The sequence below is a fragment of the Panthera uncia genome (genome assembly GCF_023721935.1).
Source record: "Panthera uncia isolate 11264 chromosome A3 unlocalized genomic scaffold, Puncia_PCG_1.0 HiC_scaffold_11, whole genome shotgun sequence".
Taxonomy (NCBI): domain Eukaryota; kingdom Metazoa; phylum Chordata; class Mammalia; order Carnivora; family Felidae; genus Panthera; species Panthera uncia.
Genome location: NW_026057578.1, coordinates 44363145 through 44384084, shown reverse-complemented (window position 1 = coordinate 44384084; position 20940 = coordinate 44363145). Strand labels below are relative to the sequence as shown.

Here is a 20940-nt window from a genome sequence, read left to right as displayed (position 1 = left end):
TTATTGGAGATATTGTAGACTAGCTCAGCCAGCTGTATCTCAGACCCTTTGTAGCATGACTTACCTAAACTATCACAGGCAGGAAAGTGAAAGACTATGTTCCCCAAACAGTGGAAACTTGGGTTCTACATGGGACTGGGTCTAGAGTCTGGGTTCTATGTGGGTCAAGCTTCCTCCAAAAAGACACCTTCATGTAAGACTTGAAGGTGGATGTGGACACCATGAAGTGGAGACCCTGCTTCCACTATTCTCCTTGGTTTTCCTGCCAAGCCTGGTTATGGTGTTGTTTCACATTAGCTGTAGCAGAATCATATAGGCAGTAAAAAGGCAGGACTTAGGGTACCCATTTTGCTGATGTAGACTGTGGCAGAGGGTGTGGTCATGGAGCTGGTCCTCACTGTGGCAGAGGTCGGCCAGGTATGCAAAGCCATTTTCTAAAATTTTCCTGGAAGTCAGATTAAAGCCTTCTCTAGCCCATTTAAGAAATTTTTATAAACTACCCACAACTAGCAGTACCTTGCTTCCTGTCTGAACCAGCCAGACAGGATTCTGTTGTCTGCAACTGAACTCTGATAGGTTAATCATTGTATATATTCATAATGAGGCTGGCAAGGAGCCTGTCTGAGGTGTAGGAGACATTGGCTCTGCCATTTCCAGGTTCACTCATGCATGCTTTACCAGGATTTTCAACTTGTGGTTTCTTTGGACGAGTTCTTTTAAATGATCTTGTCCATTTTGTGGAGGTTGGTTCAGTTAAAACCATATAGTATCTGTAAATCCACAGAACCAGATACACAAAAGCTATAGTCCATTCCCAAGTTTGCTAATAAGGTTGATCCCTCTATGCCATGACATCTCCCTGCAGCTCTGGCTGTGTTGAGTCCATGTAGGGCACACATCTGTCTTTCACCTGACCCAAGAGGATGCCGCTCGGTATCTGTGCTTCGAATACTAATAAAGTGTGATTCCTCTCTATTAAAAAAAAATAAGGGGGGGCGCCTGGGTGGCTCAGTCGGTTAAGCGTCCGACTTCGGCTCAGGTCATGATCTCGCGGTCCGTGAGTTCGAGCCCCGCCTCAGGCTCTGGGCTGATGGCTCAGAGCCTGGAGCCTGCTTCCGATTCTGTGTCTCCCTCTCTCTCTGACCCTCCCCCGTTCATGCTCTGTCTCTCTCTGTCTCAAAAATAAATAAACTTAAAAAAAAAAAAATAAAGGGCACCTGGGTGGCTCAGTTGGTTAGGCGTCGACTTAGGCTCAGGTCATGATCTCACAGTTCGTAGGTTTGAGCCCCGCGTTGGGCTCTGTGCTGACAGCTCAGATCCTGGAGCCTGCTTCGGATTCTGTGTCTCCCTCTCTATCTGCCCCTCCCCTGCTCAAAATCTCTCTCTCTCTCTCTCTCTTTCTCTCAAAAATCATTAAAAATAAATGAAAAAATAAAAACACGAATAGAGGTTCTAATATTTTCTTCCTACACACATGAATTATTATCTCGGGCATCTTCTGCAGTATTTTGTTAGAGAAGAAAAATTATCTTCATGTTCTATGCAAGTGCTTTCTCTAAAGGATGTCTCTGCACAATGGAAAACGTATTCCTCTTGTCCCTGTATAAAGGGATTCTAGAGTCAAGGGACTGTAGTTCCAGTGTTATTGACACTAGTATTTTGGTTGTGACCCATGGCAAGCCCTGCCACTATGGGTTTCTCATTTCTGAGGTGAGTGTGCTGGTCTGCAGTGAAGGTCTTTCTGAGCACCTAGGTTCCAAGAGTGGCAAGTTGTGCTGTCTATGAAGTCGTGTACGTCTTAATTCTAGGAGCTAGTGGCAGTGATCCTTCAGCTCTTCTCATCTCAAATAGCTTCCTCATCTGAAACAAGCTCTAGGCAGTGGGATTAGGTATGGGTTTTGTATTCTATTTAGCTTGTAAAATATTTTTCTAAATTTTCTTTTTTTAATTTTTAATTTTAATTTTAAGTTTATTTATCTTGAGAGAGTGTGTGAGCAGGGGAGGGGCAGAGAGAGCGGGAAAAACAGAATCCCAAACAGGCTCTGCACTGTCAGTGCAGCGTCCAACACAGGACTCAAACTCACGAACTGTGGGACCATGACCTGAACAGAAGTCAAGAGTTGGATGCTTAACAAATGAGCCACCCAGGCACCCTTCTAAATTTTCTATGATAAGCATGTGTTGGTTTTGTAATGGAAAATACTAAAAAGTAAACAAATATGTACAAAATAATCCTTAAAAAGAAACATAAAAAGATCCAGGCTTAGAAGGAAAGGAATGAGAATGTTTCATGCATGATGGCTCCGTGCTGGCCAGTTGGCTTCAAAGCATCTTTTTGCAATTGTTAGTTTGCCATAAAAAATTCAGGAAGACAGGCCAGTTTCTTCTCATGGTTCAGTAGAGTGAAAACATGATTTCTGAAATGTATTTATTTTAACAATTCCAGTAACAACAGAAGAACTCAGTTGCTTCCTGGAGCTTAGTAAAGAGGCATTTAACTAAAGCAATTTAGTAGCCTTGTAGATAACCACTGGCTCACCTATTATTTTATACTCATAAATAATAACCTTGGACCAACATGCTGCCAGATAAGGAGAAGGAAATCTATGAAGAACTTTAACTCCTGCAGCAAAATTTTGAAAAGCAAAGTGACATTACAAAGATGCTCAGAGGGACATAAGTCAGTTCTGAACATACCAATCAGATCCCCTGAACCCCACACCAAGACCTGCAATCTGATAACATGATAGGATGTTCGTAATTGAGACTGTCATGCATACCTAGTAAGGAAGTGGCAGGCTGGCTGGGGCTTGGCCAGCTGGGCTGTCCACAAGAATAAATGGGTAGGAAGGACATATGTGGTGCCCCTTGCTTTGCCCAAACTGTGACCAAATACCCCAGAGAGTTTGCCTGCTTTATCCCTTCTCCCATGCTGCCATCTCTCTCCATCTGTTCACCTTTGGCATGTGATCTGGGGAGAATTTTCTGCCCAGTTGAACACAGGGCAGAAGTTGGTATAGACAGAAATCACTTCCTCCTTCTACTTACTGGGCCTTCACTGAGCACCCATTGTTAGTACCATATCTGTACGTCAGGGGCTCACAACCAAATGGGGCTGGTGATTACCATTTTAGGAAAGGATTTCCACAGATAGGCCCAACACTGCCAATTACAAATTCCATGAATGTGACTGGTCTATAGTATCACTGTCCAACAACTTTTTGCAATGATGGAAATCATGTATTCTGTGCTGTGCAGTGTGGTAGCCACTAGCCACATGTGAAATACGGCAGGTATGACTGCAGTACTAAACTTCTAATTGTACTTAATCCTTTTACCCATAAAATTTAAATAGTCACATCTGACAATTGTCTATCCTTTTGGAAGGTGCGTGTCTAAGGTGTCTGAGACTCTTGACAATGTGTGGAACAATTTTCCAAAGCAATTTTTGAAACTACATCATATTAGATTCTCCACCTTCTTTGTAATTCAAATAATCCATAGCTTCAATTTTAAATGATATTCCAAACCTATTTGGTTGCTTTTGGTACAAGTGGTTTGAAATGAAATGTCTTTAAGTGTTGCTAATATAGAAACATCGGATCCATTCCTTTACTATAAAGTACCCTGGGAGGTACGCTATTGAGTCCAGTCTTCATACATTACTGATTGAATTACTGATTGAAAGCACCTGATTTCACACTTATTTAATTCTTGATAATGACCTCTCCCTGAGACATTTTGTCCCCCTGAGACAAAGAATATGAAATCTCATAGGTGCCTCCAAATACATAATTTTAAAAATAAAATATAGCAAGTGTATACATTAATTCAATTTGAAAACATTTGTTAACTTGAATTTTTAAAAGAAACACTAAATTTTCCTAGATTTAAAATAATTTTGGAGGGATAAGGAATATTGCATAAAAGGCTGAAAGTATCTTCCTTTCCATAAAGGCTAATATGGACTTGTAGCAAACACGAAACCTTGAACTAAATTATAGTACAACACTTTGCACTTTTATCGTACTTTACATTTTAAAATACATTCACATCACCATCTACTTTTACCTTGTGATGTGGGAAGATTTATCATAAATAATATCTCTACTTCATAGATGAGGAAATTGATGCTCAGTGAGGTAAGATGGCTTGCCCAAGTTCACAAAGCTAATAAGCATCAGTGCAAGAATTGAACCTTCTGTCCTAGCCTAGTGTCCTTTGCACTCTAAGGAAAGAGGAGTAACAATTCACTTGTAAGCACTGTCAGAATTTTGAACTAAATTCTCTTAGAATATATACCAAGACCACACAGGTACAGCATGACAAAGATGGTGGCCAGCGGAATGGCTATGGAGTAGGGGCTACAGATAACTTGTAGATGGCTGTGGTGACCTTTCCACAAGACATTTCCTTGTTTTTATAAAGCTTGGTGAAAAGTTTGAATTTTTTTATTTTTTATTTTTCATTTTTTTAATGTTTATTCAGTTTTGAGAGACAGAGACAGAGTGTGAGCAGGGGAGGGGCAGAGAGAGAGGGAGACACAGAATCTGAAGCAGGCTCCAGGCTCTGAGCTGTCATCTCAGAGCCCGATATGGGGCTCGAATTCACGAACCATGAGATCATGACCTGAGCAGAAGTTGGCTGCTTAACTGACTAAGCCACCCTGGTGCCCCAAAAGTTTGAATTTTTAAATAATATTGTATATTTAAATAATAATGTGGTCTAACAGACATGTATGTGAGTTATGTCTTACACTTTGCGAGATGTATTCATGTACAGTTCACATGCGGCACAGTCTTTTGGCATGCAGGGTCATCCCTGCACTGAAATTTGTCTCCCCAGGTATTAATATGTCATTTAAATATACACATTTCCTTTCAGATAACAAAAGCACTGGTTTTCTTTTATAGTAGGGAGACTATAAAGTTCTTCTGTTTTATGAGGTAATAATGGCCATTCGGAAGGGGTGCTACAAGGACTCTGGGAGTTCACATTGGACAAGGTGGGTAGAGAGATCTGGTAGAGTGATCCATTAATAAATGTGAGCTCCCACCCCTCATTTCCCATGCTAGATTGATGTTCGTGGGTACTGAGTTTGCTGGCTTTAAAGTCTCATGAATAAAAGCCTTTAACATTAAAAAAATCTTGGCCATGAGAAGGGGTACTCACTTCTCTTCTATTCATTCACAGGCAGTACCCTCAAGGCAAAGATTCTAACTAACATGAATGAGACTACAGCACTTGAAATAATAATTTATACCTTCCCATGAAAACCTAAGAGCTTTACCCCTAAGGTCAGGAATAAGACAAGGATGTCCACTCCCACCACTTTTATTCAACATAGTAGTGGGAAGTCCTAACCACAGCAATCAGACAAGAAAAGGAATAAAAGGCATACAATTGGTAAGGAAGAACTAAAACTTTTACTATTTGCAGATGGCAAGATACTATATAGAGAAAGCCTTAAAGACTACACCAAAAAACTGCCAGAACTGATAAATGAATTCAGTAAAGTCACAGGATATAAAATTAATGTATAGAAATCTGTTGCATTTCTATACACCAATAATGGAGTAGCAGTAAAAGAAATTAAGAAAGCAATCCCATTTATAATTGCACCCAAAATAATAAAATACCTAGGAATAAACTTAACCAAGGAGGTGAAAGACCTGTGTGCTCTGAAAATGCTGATGAAAGATATTGAAGAGGACACAAACCAACAGAAAGATATTCCATGCTCATGATTTGCGACAACCAATATCATTAAAATGTTCATACTACCTAAAGCAATCCCTACCCAAACACCAACAACATTTTTCACAGAAGTAGAATAATCCTAAAATTTGTATGGAACCACAAAAGATCCCAAATAGCCAAAGCAATCTTGAAAAAGAACAAAACTGAAGGTATCACAATCCCAGATTTCAATATATACTACAAAGCTGTAGTAATCAAAATGGTATGGTACTGCACAAAAATAGACCCATAGACCAATAGAACAGAATAGACAGCCCAGAAATAAATCCATCCTTTTATGGTCAGTTAATCTATGACAGGGGAGGCAAGAATATGCAATGGGAAAAAGATAGTCTCTTCAACATAATGTAGGGAAACTGGAAAGCTACATGCAAAAGAATGAAACTGGACCATTTTCTTACACCATACACAAAAATAAACTCAAAATGGATTAAAGACTGGGGGCGTTTGGGTGGCTTAGTCAGTTAAATGTCTGACTTCAGTTCAGGTAATGATCTCGAGGTTCGTGAGTTTGAGCCCCATGTCAGGCTCTGTGCTGACAGCTCAGAGCCTGGAGCCTGCTTCAGATTCTGTGTCTCCTTCTCTCTCTGCCCCTCCCCTGCTCATGCTGTATCTCTCAAAAATAAATAAACATTAAGAAAATTTTTTTAAAAAATGGATTAAAGACCTAAATTTAAGACCTGACACCATAAAATTCCTGGAAGAAAACATAGGCAGTAATCTACTTGACATCAGCTATAGAAACATTTTTCTAGATACATCTCCTTTGTCAAGGGTAACAAAAGCAAAATTAAACTATTGGGATTACAGCAAAATAAAAAAAAAAAAACTTTTGCACAGTGAAGGAAACCATCAAAAAATAAACATCAACAAAATAAAAAGGCAACTTACTGAAAGGGGGGAGCTATTTGCAAATGATATATTTGATAAGGGATTAATATCCAAAATATATAAAGAACTTATACTCGACACCAAAAAAAATCCAATTAAAAAGTGGGCAGAGGACATGAACAGACATTTTTTTTTTGAACAGACATTTTTATAAAGAAGACATACAGATGGCCAACAGACATGAAAAAATGCTCAATATCACTCATCATCAGGGAAGTGCAAATCAAAACCACAAGGAGATATCACCTCACACCTGTCAGAATGGCTACAATAAAAAAAAAAGTCAAGAAACAGGGGCACCTGGGTGGCTCGGTTGGGTGTCCAACTTTTGATTTCAGCTCAGGTCATGATCTTGTGTTTTGTGGGATGGGCCACACGTTGGCACAGAGCCTCCTTGGGATTCTCTCTCCCCCCTTCCCCACTCTCTCTCTCTCCCAAAATAAATGAAGAAACATTTTTTTTAAAGTCAAATAATAACAAGTGTTGGCAAGGATATGGAGAAAAAGGAACCCTCAGATATTACTGGTGGGAATGCAAGCTGGTGTGGCCACTGTGGAAAACAGTACAGAAGTTCCTCAAGAAATTAAAAACAGAATTATCATATGACCCAGCAATTCTACTATTGGGTATTTACCCAAAGAAAATAAAAACACTGACTTGAAAAGATATACATACCCTTACATTTAGTGAAGCATTATTTACAATAGCTAAGATATAGAAGCAACCTATGTCCATCCATAGATGAATGGATAAATATGTGTTACATATATGTACAATGGAAGTAATGGGGATGTAATATACAACACAGAGAATACAGTCAATAATATTATAATAGCTTTGTATGGTGACAGACGGTAACTAGACTTAGTGTGGGGATGCTTTCATAACGTACAGAAATATCGAATCACTATGATGTACCCCTGAAACTAATAGGATATTGTATGTCAGTTGTACTTCAATAATAATAATGAAAAAAGCTCCATACTTTACACAAAGCTCTATGATGTTCATTACTTATAACATTCATTCTTGACTATGTGAATGGGTGTTTATTTTTCCTTCACATTATAATTTTTGGCATGCATATGTAAAGGGATGTCTGTTGGCTATAATTTTAGGATGGTTCAAACAAATCTCGCCTTTCATCCCAGGAAGGGTTAATTCTATGCAAATGTCACAGTGGGAAGGAGAGAAGTGGTATATACTAGAAAAAAACAAAAACAAAAACCCTAGTCAGAGCAATATTATGAATGAAAATGGACATATATTGTGTCACATGGAATTTGGTCCCCACATTGGTCTATAGCTCCAAACCTAAGACTGACTGTCTCAGTAACAAGGGATGTTCAAAAATGTGGGTTCAGCTTCACAGGCTATGTGATCGTATGAGAAACAGCACTGGGCAGGGAGCTGCCTGTTAGAGCAAGGGGGACAGGAGATGACCTGTGAGGAGCCCTGGACGGAGCGTGTGGGCACGGCCATTTGAAATCACCTTTAAGAGGGTGGAGAAAAGGACCAATTAAATGATCGGGAAGCAAAATGAAGAGAACGGACTTTGATTTCAGCAAATCATCTGAAAAAATAATTGTATTTATAAGGCTATCAAATGGAACTGCCATTTGCTGAAATGAAACAGACAAGCAGAAACACTTTAAGCAGTCCACAGAAAGGCAGGTGGGTGACTTGGTAAGTGGCCAACAGGAAAGTTTGCATTTTGGAAGAATGATTATCCAGCAATTTTTAGGTACATAGAAAGAAAAAATTGACAAGCTGCAGTGGGCAGTCATATTTCAAGGAATTCTGATAAGTCCGGAAAAACGGGCACCTAGAATTTAGTGTGTGACTTTCTGTTGGACACAGCACGAGGCCACTGACTACGGAGGGACAGAAAAACATTTAAGTCATGCTTAAATGACTATAATTGGAGCCTAATAAGTGAGTCAGGGGACAATGCGCATTGGCAGTGCCCTGCTTTACAGCTTCGGAGACAGAGACTGCGCAAGGCAGCTTTCCTGAGGGAGTAAGTTCGGGAGCTTCATAGTTCAAAAGGTAATGGCAGCCTTTTAAAGGGCTTGCTCAAATCCCATTTAGAATATTGTGCACAGCGGCACTTACCCACTAAAAATAGGCCATTCGAGTGTTCGGGGAAGTGTGGCGGGCGGCGGTGCTCACTGGAGGAGAGGGCCATGTGAGGGCAGCCTTTGAGAGCCGAGCATGTTAAGATGTGAAAAGAGGTGATTTAATCAAGGTTTGCGAGCATCTGATGGGCTCACACAAAGAAGCTAGGGCAAGACCTGTTCACGCCGTGAGGAAAAAAGGATGCTACAGGCTGTTAATTAATGCTGGAGGGTGGGGGGTGGTTCAGTAGGCAAGACCTTGTTTTTGCAGGGCCATCCAGAAGTGTGGTAAATGAAGATGAAGCAGTTAAGAAAGAAGGCGTGGGACATGCCTGGTTAGAGCCCCGCAGCAGAGACTTCTTGGGAAGCAGCCTCAGCCTTGCCTTTCCCCTCCATCCAGAGTCCCCCTTTTGTGACTGCTCACCACCCTCATGGAAGCTCCTTCTCCCTGCTGTGTCCCGAGGGAGGAACACTATCAGCAGGGTGCTCATTCTAAACACCGTCACGGGACTCAGCAGGCAGGGGACTGCGAGGCTTGCACATGCAACACTGCAGGACACAAGTGCTCATAAGGGGAAGAGTACATTCTAGTCACACATTTGTGACATGACTTTGACTGCTGAAATGAGCTCCATTCTTTCTCCAAAGTAGTAAAGCAATCAACTGATGAATTTGTATCTCTGTCTCATACACACACATACGTGTGCACACAGGCACACTCACGTACACACACAATCACTGGTGGTGGATTTGTTCTCTTCATTGTTAATGGTTTGTCCTGGCACTCCAAGCTGAAAACAAAGAATAAAGTATAGGTGGAATCCAAGCCAGCCTGGGCCCCAGACCCTCAGCTGCACCGCCGTCCTGTAGCAGCTGTCCAACCGTGTATCGTGGTGGGTGACTGCTCAGCCTCGTGCCTCCAAATGGCTCTAAGCAAGCTGCTCCACAGGCAGCCAGAGTCACTGCTTTGTGAGGCCTCAACTGCTATAGCATCTGGCCCTGTGGCTGCCACCATTCCCTCTGGCACCGCCAGTGCTCGCTCTGTGTTGGCCCTTGTTGGGGGTGAGAATAGGTTGGGGAAGTGGAGAGAAAGGATCCTGAGGGTTTCTTTGGACCCGAGGAGGAACCTGATCTTGACATCATGTCTGTCTTGCAGAAGACGGAGTGATTGGTTGACAGCTCCCGCAGCACGGAGGATGGTGCTCCCACATGCAGTAGACGGAAACTGGCCTGGATTGGAACAAGAGATATTGCTGCTGCTGTTGAGGTCAGGGAAACAATCGGTAATCATACTGCGGCCAAAATAAGCTAAACCATTTGCCCTGTCTGCTTGCAAAGAGCCTTGCCAGTCTGTCTGACAACAGACAGGGCAGGCAGCAGTGGGCCAAGAATTAGCACTGGGGCCTGGCAGTGTTTCATGGCACTTGAAAAGAATGTGGCCGCAGCTGCACATACATGCTAACACACGTATGGGAGTGACTGACGAGGCACGGCGATGCCCTTGATACATCACACTCACACATGATCAGTGACCTCGGATGATCAGCTACCATCTTCCTGCCCACCTTGCTTCTTTCTTACAGAGGTCAATTGGAACATCTTGATCTGGCACGTTCTAGGGTTTGTCTCATTTTGCCATCCCAAATATTCACTCTTTGCAAATCAAATTAACTTTTAAAATTATTACTATCATCAGTTAACAGCTGTGTCCCGACTAGTGGTCCCAAGCTTACCAAGTCTTTCTGTTTCAACACCACCTTCTTCTCAGGGAAAAACAAATCAGTCAGGGCTTTGAATTGCGTCAAATGTGAAAACATTTTCTTTTCAGAAAAGACCTTTAACATATTGATCCACATCACGTAAAAATTTTCTTTAATTATCAATTGATTCCCCTCCAATTCAAATATTTTGGGTAAGATTAAAGCAACAATAAAATCCTTTGCACAAGCTAAGGAACAAATGTGTTCGTTTTCTAAACACTTGTATTTTTCTTTATTAAAAAATTTTTTTAATGTTTATTTATTTTTGAGAGAGACAGAGACAGAGTATGAGCGGGGGTGGGGCAGAGAGAGAGGGAGACACAGAATCCAAAGTAGGTTCCAGGCTCTGAACTGTCAGCACAGAGTCCGACTCACAAACTGTGAGATCATGATCTGAGCTGAAGTCAGACGCTTAAGCGACTGAGCCACTTAGGCACTCTGTATTTTTCTTTATTTTAAATAAATATTGGAGTCAAGTCTACACAGATTTGAGGGAAAGCTTGTGATTAAGAAATTTGATACCTTAGTAGAGCCTCCTGGGTGGCTCAGATGGCTGGGCATCAGACTCCTGATTTCAGCTCAGGTCATTATCTCATGGTTTATGAAATCGAGCCCCACATCAGGCTCTGTGCTGACAGCATAGAGCCTCCTTGGGATTCTCCCTCTCTGCCCCTCCCTGCTTGCATTCTCTCTCTCTCAATCTCTCTCTCTCTCTCTCTGTCAAAATAAACATTAAAAAAATAATATGAAGAAATTTGACACTTTGCCAAATTTGATATTACACCAAAATATAATTTATAATTAAAAGCATATAGGAAGATATCCTCAAACACAAAAGATTTCAGGAAAAACAATAAAAATCCAAGCATGATAAAAATGTTTATTAGCAAGCCAGTAATAAAAAGAAACTTTTTTTTTTTTTTTTTGAAGTAGGTCCCATGGCCAGTGCAGAGCCCAGTGTGGGGCTTGAACTCATGACCCTGAGATCAAGACCTGAGCTGAGATCAAGAGTCAGACACTTAACCCACTAGCCACCCAGGTGTTCCCCAAAAGAAACTTTCTTATTTTGATAAAGGAATCCACAAAAATATGTATGGCAAATGTCATATACTTAATATTGAACACATTCCCTTTAAGATTAATAAGGCAAAGGTACCACCCCTCACGACTTCTGTCCTACCTTGTACTGCAAAGTTTACCTATTGTAGTAAATAGGAAAAAGATACAGAAGTGACAAAGATTGGAAAGGAAGAAACAAAACTGTAATTATTTGCAGATAATATAATTTTTCTGTGTGTAAAATCTAAAACAATATATAAATTATTTGAATAAATGAGGAAGTTTAGCAAATTTGCAGAAGTAAAATCATACCAAAAAAAAGTGTATTTCTATGCACTATATAGCAGCAATCAATAAGAAAATGATTATTTGACAGACTTAAAAATATAAAGCACTTTGGACTATATCAAATAAAAGTTATGAAAGCCATCATGGAGAAAATTTTAAATCCTTATTAAAAGATATTAAAGAGACCTAAATAAACTAAGACCTGTACTATGTTATATTATAACATATCGACTTAATATCAAAGATGTCACCTCTCACTGAATTGATCTAAGGTTCAATACATTTCCTATCAAATCCATGGGGCTTTTCATGGGGCTTCACAAGTTTACTATAAAACTACTGGAAGAGCAAAGGGACAAAAATATCCAAGGCACCCTGAAGAAGACAAACAGATTACATTAAAATCAAGAAGTTAATTTTAATTCTGTTAATTGACAACATAAAGTGAAAAGACAAGCTTCAAAATGTTAAAAATACATAACTGAGTTTCTATCCAGAGAATATAAACAACTCATATGGGTGAGTAAAAAGACAAACCAAAAGAAAAATGAACAAATATCACAAACAGGCATTTCCCAGAAACTATCATGAATGCCCCGAGAACAAATGAAAAGATACTGAGTTGTGTTACTAAACAGGGCAAGGAAATTAAAACCACAGGAGGATACCTTTTCACACCATCACAAAGGCCACATTTTATTTTTATTTTATAAGTTTATTTATTTTGAGAGAGAGAGTGCATGGGTGTGTGCAAATGGGGGAGGGACAGACAGAGTGGGAGAGAGAGAGAATCCCAAGTAGCCTCCATGCAGTCAGCACAAAGCCCAGTTCAGGGCTCGATCCCACCAATCTTGGGATCATTACTTGAGTCGAGATCAAGAGTCGGATGCTTACCTGACTGAGCCATCCAGGTACCCCACAAAGGCCACATTTTATTTTATTTTTTATTTTTATTTTTTAAAGTTTATCTTTTTATTTTGAGCAAGAGAACACATGTGGGCATGAATGGGGGAGGGGCCGAGAGAGAGGGAAAGAGAGAATTCCAAGCAGGCCTGGCTCTGTCAGTGTGGAGCCTGACATGGGGCTCAAACTCAACGACCCTGAGATCATGACCTGAACTGAAACCAAGAGTTGGATACTAAACCCGACTGAGCCACTCAGGTGCCCCATGAAGGCCACATTTTAAAGTCGAACAGTGCCACAGACTGACAAGACTGGAGGGAGTTTAAGTAGATACAACCAATTTGGGGAAAATTTCAGCACTATCTAGTACACCCAAGAGAAGTTCTCGCACATGAGGTGTGCCCAAAATGCCCACGGCATTGTTAGTAATGGCACCAAGCTGGGAACAATTTAAATATCAATCAATCAACAGATGAATGAACTAGGACAGTTGTATAAGGGAGTATTATACAGCAGGGAAAACAAATGGACTCCAGCTCCGTACATCACATGAATGGGCCTCAGAAATGGTGCTCCATGGAGTGTTGACTTTCTCTAGTTGGCCACAGAATCGATTTAAAAGTAAGCAAAACAAATTAATTTATTATTTGGAAGTCATATATATGTGGTACACCTTTAAAACAAGGGTTGGCCTGGCCCTTGCTTTGGTATGGAGTTTTATTGGGACACAGCCACATCCATTTGTTTACGTTTTGTCTGTGGCTGCTTTCACACTATAGCAGCAGAGTTGAGTACTTGTGATGAGGTTGTATGGCTCACAGAGCTGAAAATATTTACTACTTGGCCCTTTATAGAGAAAGTTTGCTGATCCCTGCTTTACAGGAAAGAAAGGGAATGGTTAACCAAATGTCAGGATAGTTGTTACTCCAAGGACACAGAATGGATGTGATGAGAGAGGGCTTCTAACATCCTGAAGTAAGGAATTATTAATGAAGGAATTATTAACATAGAATTCTAGTACTATTATCCCTTAAAGTGTACATACATGTTTTATATACTTTTTTGTTTGTATGATGTATTCTACAATTTAAAAATATCTTTAGGAGGAAAGAGAGATTGCTTCTGATCCTAGCAGTCATGCCCATGGGTATTGAGGACCCTGGAATTCTATGACTTATGTCCTACATCTGTACCTGGCACTGAGTCTATCATCGTCTTGTTTTGTGTAAAGAAGTAAGTTTTCCTAACCTTTCTAACCAATAGACTATATCCAGCAGTAGCTTTCTACTCTAAAATTCTAGCATTCCCAGAGGTATAGAATGAAAAAGTATCTTCGTATTTGAAAAGACAGAGGCACAGATCACCCAATCTAACCATCCCACAGTGCAGAGTTCCCATGACAATATCTTAGGCAAACAGCCTCCACCTTTGCCTGAGCATGTGCTAGGAAGACGGTTGGGGTCATGAAGGGCCTGTCCATGGCTGTGGAATTCCCACCAGGACCAAGTGCTTCCATATCCTGCTCCCAAATCTACCTCCTTTGATTTCTGATTACTCTTGGCAGGCCAATGTTGAAAGGCACTCAAATATCATCTCATCTGGGCCTGTCTGTGGTGTGAAGGCTGTGCTTGGATGCATCTGAGATCCAGGCCTGTGCATGGCCATGCGGACCATATGTGGATGCATCAAGAGTCTATGCACTTCTCCATAGGACCCTCTACTCTCCGTCCAATGCTAGTGGTCAGATATTCTTTGGTATATTAGAATAAAATTTCTGCCACTCTAGCTTCTCCCATGGGCTCCTGTTTTGCTTTCTGGTGCATCCAGAAACACATCCCTCATTCACAAGACATTATAAATGTTTGCATTTCTCCTTAGCAAAGTGTAATGTCCAACTTACCTGTAGAGATCTGGGATCAGTTTGTCCTCGTACCGAGCGCACAGGTTGTTGAGAAGTTGCTCATGCTGGCCAAACAAGCGGATGTAGTTGGAGACAGGGAAAGGCTCTTTAGAAAGGCACGTAATGGTTTCCACCATTTTATACTTGTCAATATGTATCCGGAAGTAAGTCCCATTTTTTGCATTACCTGTTACTATTTCTGAACCCTGGCAGGGGTAGGGGCCGGGAGACAAAGGGGGGAATCAGAAAAACAACATTAGAAACATTTCTGGATTTGGGGAACTTTATTATAGCAATTTATTTTTCAAATATAACAGACAGGTTACATCTTATTACATATTGCAAATAATAGTAACAGATATTGACTAAACTCAAGAGAAGCTAACCTTGTGTCAGAAACTGCATACTTGGACTTAATGACTAAATGTTCCTCAGATATTTTAAACTCCGATTGCATTGTTCCCCGTTTCAAAATCAGTTGCTAGGTTACAACCAAGTCTCTACTATTCAATACCTCGCACAGCTAGTATAAGGAATTGGGTTTATTCTCTTCTATGAGGTGTGTTAACACTGTTCATTTTGTAAATTTTTTCACAGCAGCATTTTGAGAAAAACCTCCTAGTCAAAAGTGATCAGAAAGAATTTCAGTTTTTTAATAGTTGATGTAAGCAAAAGAAACAAGTGAAAAGTGAATCCTTGCAAGCTGGCTTTGGGGAGGTTCAGCTGTTTGGTCATGTCTGTTCCCAAGAAGAAGGTTCAAGTTTATGGGAAGTATACCTGCAATTGTTCTGCAGGCTACTTGTTAGTTTGTAAGTTGTCAAAGGTATGGATTCATGGTGTTATGCCCCCTAGAATCTGGCTAAAACTGCCGCATGAACCCAGATGAAAAGGAGAGATGCCGCTAGATAAATCCCATGTCACAACCACTTTTTGTATGTCAGCCCTTAATGGCTACTGACCTACCAACCAGAGACATGCTCCCTACCAGTTCAGGCAACCAAACAGAGAACCTCAGTGGAAAAATATGGGTTCTTTTGGTGGTGGCTGAACCTGCACTTTGCCCTTAAACTCTGAACTTAGTACACAGTTACATTCAATAAAGCTTTCCTGAGGGCATATAGATTTAAGCTTTTGCTCTGAACTTCAATGTGGCATTTTAGAAATCCAAGGCAATTTGGACTACACTGATCCCAAACATTTGCTTAGTCCTGGACATCTCCTGGGGATTTTATCTAAACAAGGACACATGACTTAACTGAATTTTTAAATAAATCGAAACAACCTGTGGGTGTTTGGGCATCACATGGTGAAGCCCTGGGGAGGAATCAGCCAGCAGAAAAGGCACAAGGTGAGGAATGTCAGGTGAACTCTGGGCCAATACCAATTATGTGTGTGAAACTGGGTATTTGGGGGTCTGGGAGAGAGCAGATACAGTTTTGGAAAGCATTTGGGGTTGGCACCTTAAGGGAGGTGCAAATGGTCCATCACTCAAGGAGATGGATGCATACAGACAGGCAATCTACCTCCAGAGCAACATGGAAGGCATCAGCTAACAAAACAATGGTACATCCACAAAATGGGATGCAACACATCCCACAAAAATTATTAGTAAACTATAATTCACATCAGAAAAATATGTTCACAGTACATTTGATGCTACAGTAGCATAAAAAGTTATATTTTATAACTTACACAGTATTATTCTATTTTTATTTTCTTATTTTTTAAATTTTTTTTATTATGAAATTTATTGTCAAATTGGTTTCCATAAAACACCCAGCGCTCATCCCAACATGTGCCCTCAATACCCATCACCCACCCACCCCTCCCTCCTATCCCCCATAAACCCTCAGTTTGTTCTCAGTTTTTAGGAGTCTCTTATGTTTTGGTTCCCTCCCTCTCTAACCATTTTTTTTTCTTCCCCTCCCCCATGGTCTTCTGTTAAGTTTCTCAGGATCCACATAGGAGTGAAAACATATGGAATCTGTCCTTCTCTGTATGACTTATTTCACTTAGCATAACACTCTCCAGTTCCATCCATGTTGCTACAAAAGGCCATATTTCATTCTTTCTCATTGCCACGTAGTATTCCATTGTGTATATAAACCACAATTTTATCATTCTATTTTTATAAACATACACAGTATCATTCTATTTGTTTTCTATCAGCACTTTAACGAAGTGTTCAAATGGTCAATTTCCATGGTTGAGAGACTGGGTCATTTTTTACCTTTATGCTCATTTAACTATCTGTAGTTTCTATTTTTTAAAAATGACTATCACTTCTAACATGATAAAAAGTTATTTTTAACTACAGTGGCTGTGTTGTGGTAAGGAACCAGACATCTGATGAACAAATGGAGAGAGAAATGAAACAAAGCAGAAGGAGCAAGGGAGAAGAAAGGAGGGAAAGGGGGATGGATGGAGGGAGGGAAGAGTCTGGTGTGGAAGAGTGGGGCTTGTCTGGACCCAAGAAGAGTCTGGAAAAGGCCATGCCTGAGCCACTGGCTGCAGACTGCCCTCTCCTTATGTGATAATCCCCACCCCCTTTGCTCCTGCCACAAGTATTTCTCTAGCCATAGGTAGCTCCATAGTCTTTCTTCTGTCAGGTGTGTTTCCTCAAGTCTTGACTTCTCAGACCGAGCAATGAACCCTCCCAGGGTGCAGCATGTGACATTACAGGGTCAATTTTACCTGGCAGCCCATCACAGTAAAAGCTATTTCTGAATTAAATACACAATGCAGCTATGACAGTGAAGAACATGCCTGCCATGTGTGTTTTGAAGATTAAGGGCCATTTGAGTTTGGCCCCAGAAGCTTTAGGCTTAGCCACCCCTCTTCTACCTGCAGGGGTGGGAAGCCCCTTGTCAGTAGGGATGTCTTTTTGGAAAGCTGAGTGAGTCTCTGAGGAAGGGTCACTCTCTCACCTTGGCAGTAGGGTGGTTGGGGGTCCAGGAGAGTGGGGGTGGGGGCACTGGCAACAGCTCCGGCATAGATTTAGCATCAGGTTTCCCTGGGGCTCACTAGAGGGCAGAGTCCATAATCCCACAAGGTCTCAGCCCCTCTACATTCTCTTTAAAATTTCTTTGAGCTGAGGGATTAAGGAAGGGAAACCAGGCATCGAGGGACACACCTTGTGTTCTGTCCATGTGACGGACAAAATTTTTGACTTTGCAAAGGGGTTTCACTTCCGCCCACAAGGACTCTGTGTTTAAGAGTGCTGATTTGGCCAAGGCTGAGCACTTCAACAAGAGGGCCACAGAAACTTAGCTGGTGGTGTCTTGACAAGGTTTTGTGGAGCCCTGCCAGGCTGCTGGCTGAGAGTCAGAGCAGTGGGTACCCTCTGGGGTCAGCCTGCTCCAGGAGACCGATATAGTCAGCATGGCTTTCAATGATTTGTTGTCATGGTATCTGTTTGGGGGGGTAGTTTTATTTATTTTTTAAATTTAAATATTGAATTAAAATCTTGGGGTTGCTTCTGTATGCTGCCGCACATTATAGCTATGAGGGCTTAAAGAGTACAGAAAACAGCCACACTGTAGAGAAAAAAAAAATGACCACACTGTGCTAAGATAGCTAATCTCAGCTATGGAAGTAATTTTGCCCATTTTAATGAGATTTGGCACTGTGTTAGCATAACCAGGGGAACGTTCTGGGAATGTGGAATGCATCGAAATATTTTGCGTTGACATTAAAGATAAGTCACCCACAGATGGGTTTCTTAGACATAAATTACTCTTGTAGGGCCAAGCAGACTTCTCTAAAAATTTTAGGTCATTCCTAGTCATGGTTACTGACAGACCAGGGAAATCCGGTGAAGTCCAGGACTCTGTCTACCATCACAGAAAATCACTCCACTAAATGATGACTTAAGGCAGTTTCCATCCCTGACACCCCATAAGGGATCTTGAGGTAATGATGATTTCATACACTTTCCAACACTGTGGGATGTGTCTAGTTGTTTCCTTTATTTTTAGTATGTAAGTAAATTGTTAGGAAATGTGGATCTTTTTTTTTTTGTTTTTGTTTTTAAAATGTGGATCTTGAATTTAAGACTTTGATGGGGAAACTAGTTCTGGTGTAGTCCCCCTCCTCCCTTCCCTTTTTCCTGAATACAATTATCCTTTTGAGTTCCTTTATGATTTTGACAAAGGTTGGAAAATGGCTGTGGAATTCATGCCAAATGGAAGACACAGGAGTAATGAGACTTGGTGTGCAAGAAATCAAGTCCCCAGCTCTCATGATGAACACACAATTTTAAATTTGATGGTATCCAAGGCAGAATTTGTTGTGACAAATTTCTTTATTCCATGGTGTATAAGCCAACAAAGCATGTGGACTGGAATCCGTAAATTAGTTTATTATGTAGGGGTCCCCTGTCTTCTTTTTGTCAGGTTACCTCTCAAAGAGCTCATGAATTACTAAAGTATCTTCTTACTTAAATATTCTAATTAGTGAGTGCTATAAAAGTCTGATAAAATTCATCTGCATGACATTTATTGTAGGAATGGCAATTCAGTTTCTCAAGTGAAATATTGTTCAATGGGCTCCTTTCTCCATCAATTGGCTATATTTAGGTGACTGCCTGACCATTTTGGCAGCAATTTTACTTAATCAAATTAATTCCAACCCCAAAAGATTGCCATGGAACCATCCTACATTTTTTTTCTTGGAGAATAAAATGGAAAAAATCTGTTTAGATCTTCTGTACTAATTAAAAAGGAGGCCCACCTGGCAAAATAGTTAATTAAAGTCAGGGGTCCTGTTCAAATACTGTCATAGCACCAGCCAAAGAATCTATTTAAGTTGCATTCTTATTAAAACTCGTTATCTAAAAAAACGCCTTTTTAAGGGGTTTTTATTAAAAACCTCCTCTGACTTTATTCAGAGAGAGAACCAGTGGTTCAGAAACAAATGACGCTGCATGTAGGAAATTACAGTGTCCTTGAAGAATCTGGTTCTGTTTGAAACCAGGTCCAATATTTTCCAGCTCTTGAACATAATATTTGGCTCCAGTTATTTATCTATGATGACCAAAGTGCTCAGCCTTTGAACACAACATCTGGCTTCATCCTATTTATCTAATGCCCCACATCACTGGTGGCAGATTGTATTTTCCAAAGATGGACACAACAATATCCCCCACATGACATAATCATGTGCAGTATAGCCTTGACACTCTTCCCATGGAGAGATGACCTCTATGTCCTCTCTCCTTGAATCCCGGTGGGCTGTGACTGCTCCAACAGATGGTTTGGGGAAGTGACTCTGTGTGACTTTCAAGGATGGGTCATAAAAGGCATTGCAGCTTCCAGCTTGCTAGTGAAGACACTTATACTCAGAGCCCTGAACCATCAGGTAAGAAGTCTGACTACTCTGAGGCTGCCGTGCTGTGAGGAAGCCCAGGTGACCAGGGCTGGGTATGATGCTCTGGTCAGTGCTCCCTGTGACTGAGTCAGCCCAGCCCAGGGGTGTACAACAAGCCTTCAGAGGATCCAACCACTGAGTCACAACGAATCCTTCTAGTCTTCCCAGCTGAGGCCCCAGACACCATGGGGCAGAGAGAAGGCATTCCCGCTGTGTCCTGTCCAAATTCCTGACCCACAGAACCTGTGAGCAGAATCAAATGTCTGTTTCATGTTGCTAAGTTTTCTTATGCAGCAATAGACACTGTAACACTATTCCCTATGACCCCATCTTTATTTGTACGAAAATCTAGAATCAGACTGCATATATGGGACATACCTAAAAGAATCTAGGAGAGGCCCAAGGGAAATAGATTTTAATATGTGGCATCTATCCTTCCCCTGCAAAAACCAAGTTTCATTATTTATCTGGAACTATGATCAACAACAACATCCACCCCTGACTGGTTACCTGTTTCGTTCCTTAAAGGCATTGTTACTTTATATGTGATCCCTACTTTATATGTGAAATACAGAGAAGTTGGGTGACTTGTTCAAAGTCCATGGGAAGTACATGGGAGAGTTGGGATTCCAATTTCCAGAAAGAAGAAAGGAGAGGAATGAATAGCCTGTGCCATTTTGAGTCCATCTCCCTTTGAGGAATTTTCCAACAGCTTCTACTTACAACTCATTGGCCAAAACCTGCCACATGGCTAATCCTATTCTCAAGGAAATCTGGGAAATATATTTATTTTAATAAGTTGATCAGACTGTTACCTCTCAAAAATATTCAGGATAAGAAAATAGGCAACTTGGGGTGCCTGGGTGGCTCAGTCGGTTAAGCGTCCGACTTCAGC

At 40.9% G+C, this 20940-nt stretch overlaps 1 protein-coding gene across 1 annotated transcript in view; it reads right to left on the bottom strand.

Moving 5' to 3' along the window:
* CFAP61 (cilia and flagella associated protein 61) overlaps positions 1–20940 on the bottom strand; it is a 280634-nt gene that overhangs the window by 39675 nt on the left and 220019 nt on the right. The window contains exon 25 of the mRNA XM_049650101.1: positions 14679–14884. Within this exon, the coding sequence (XP_049506058.1) occupies positions 14679–14884 (206 nt within the window). The remainder of the gene's footprint in view (positions 1–14678; positions 14885–20940) is intronic.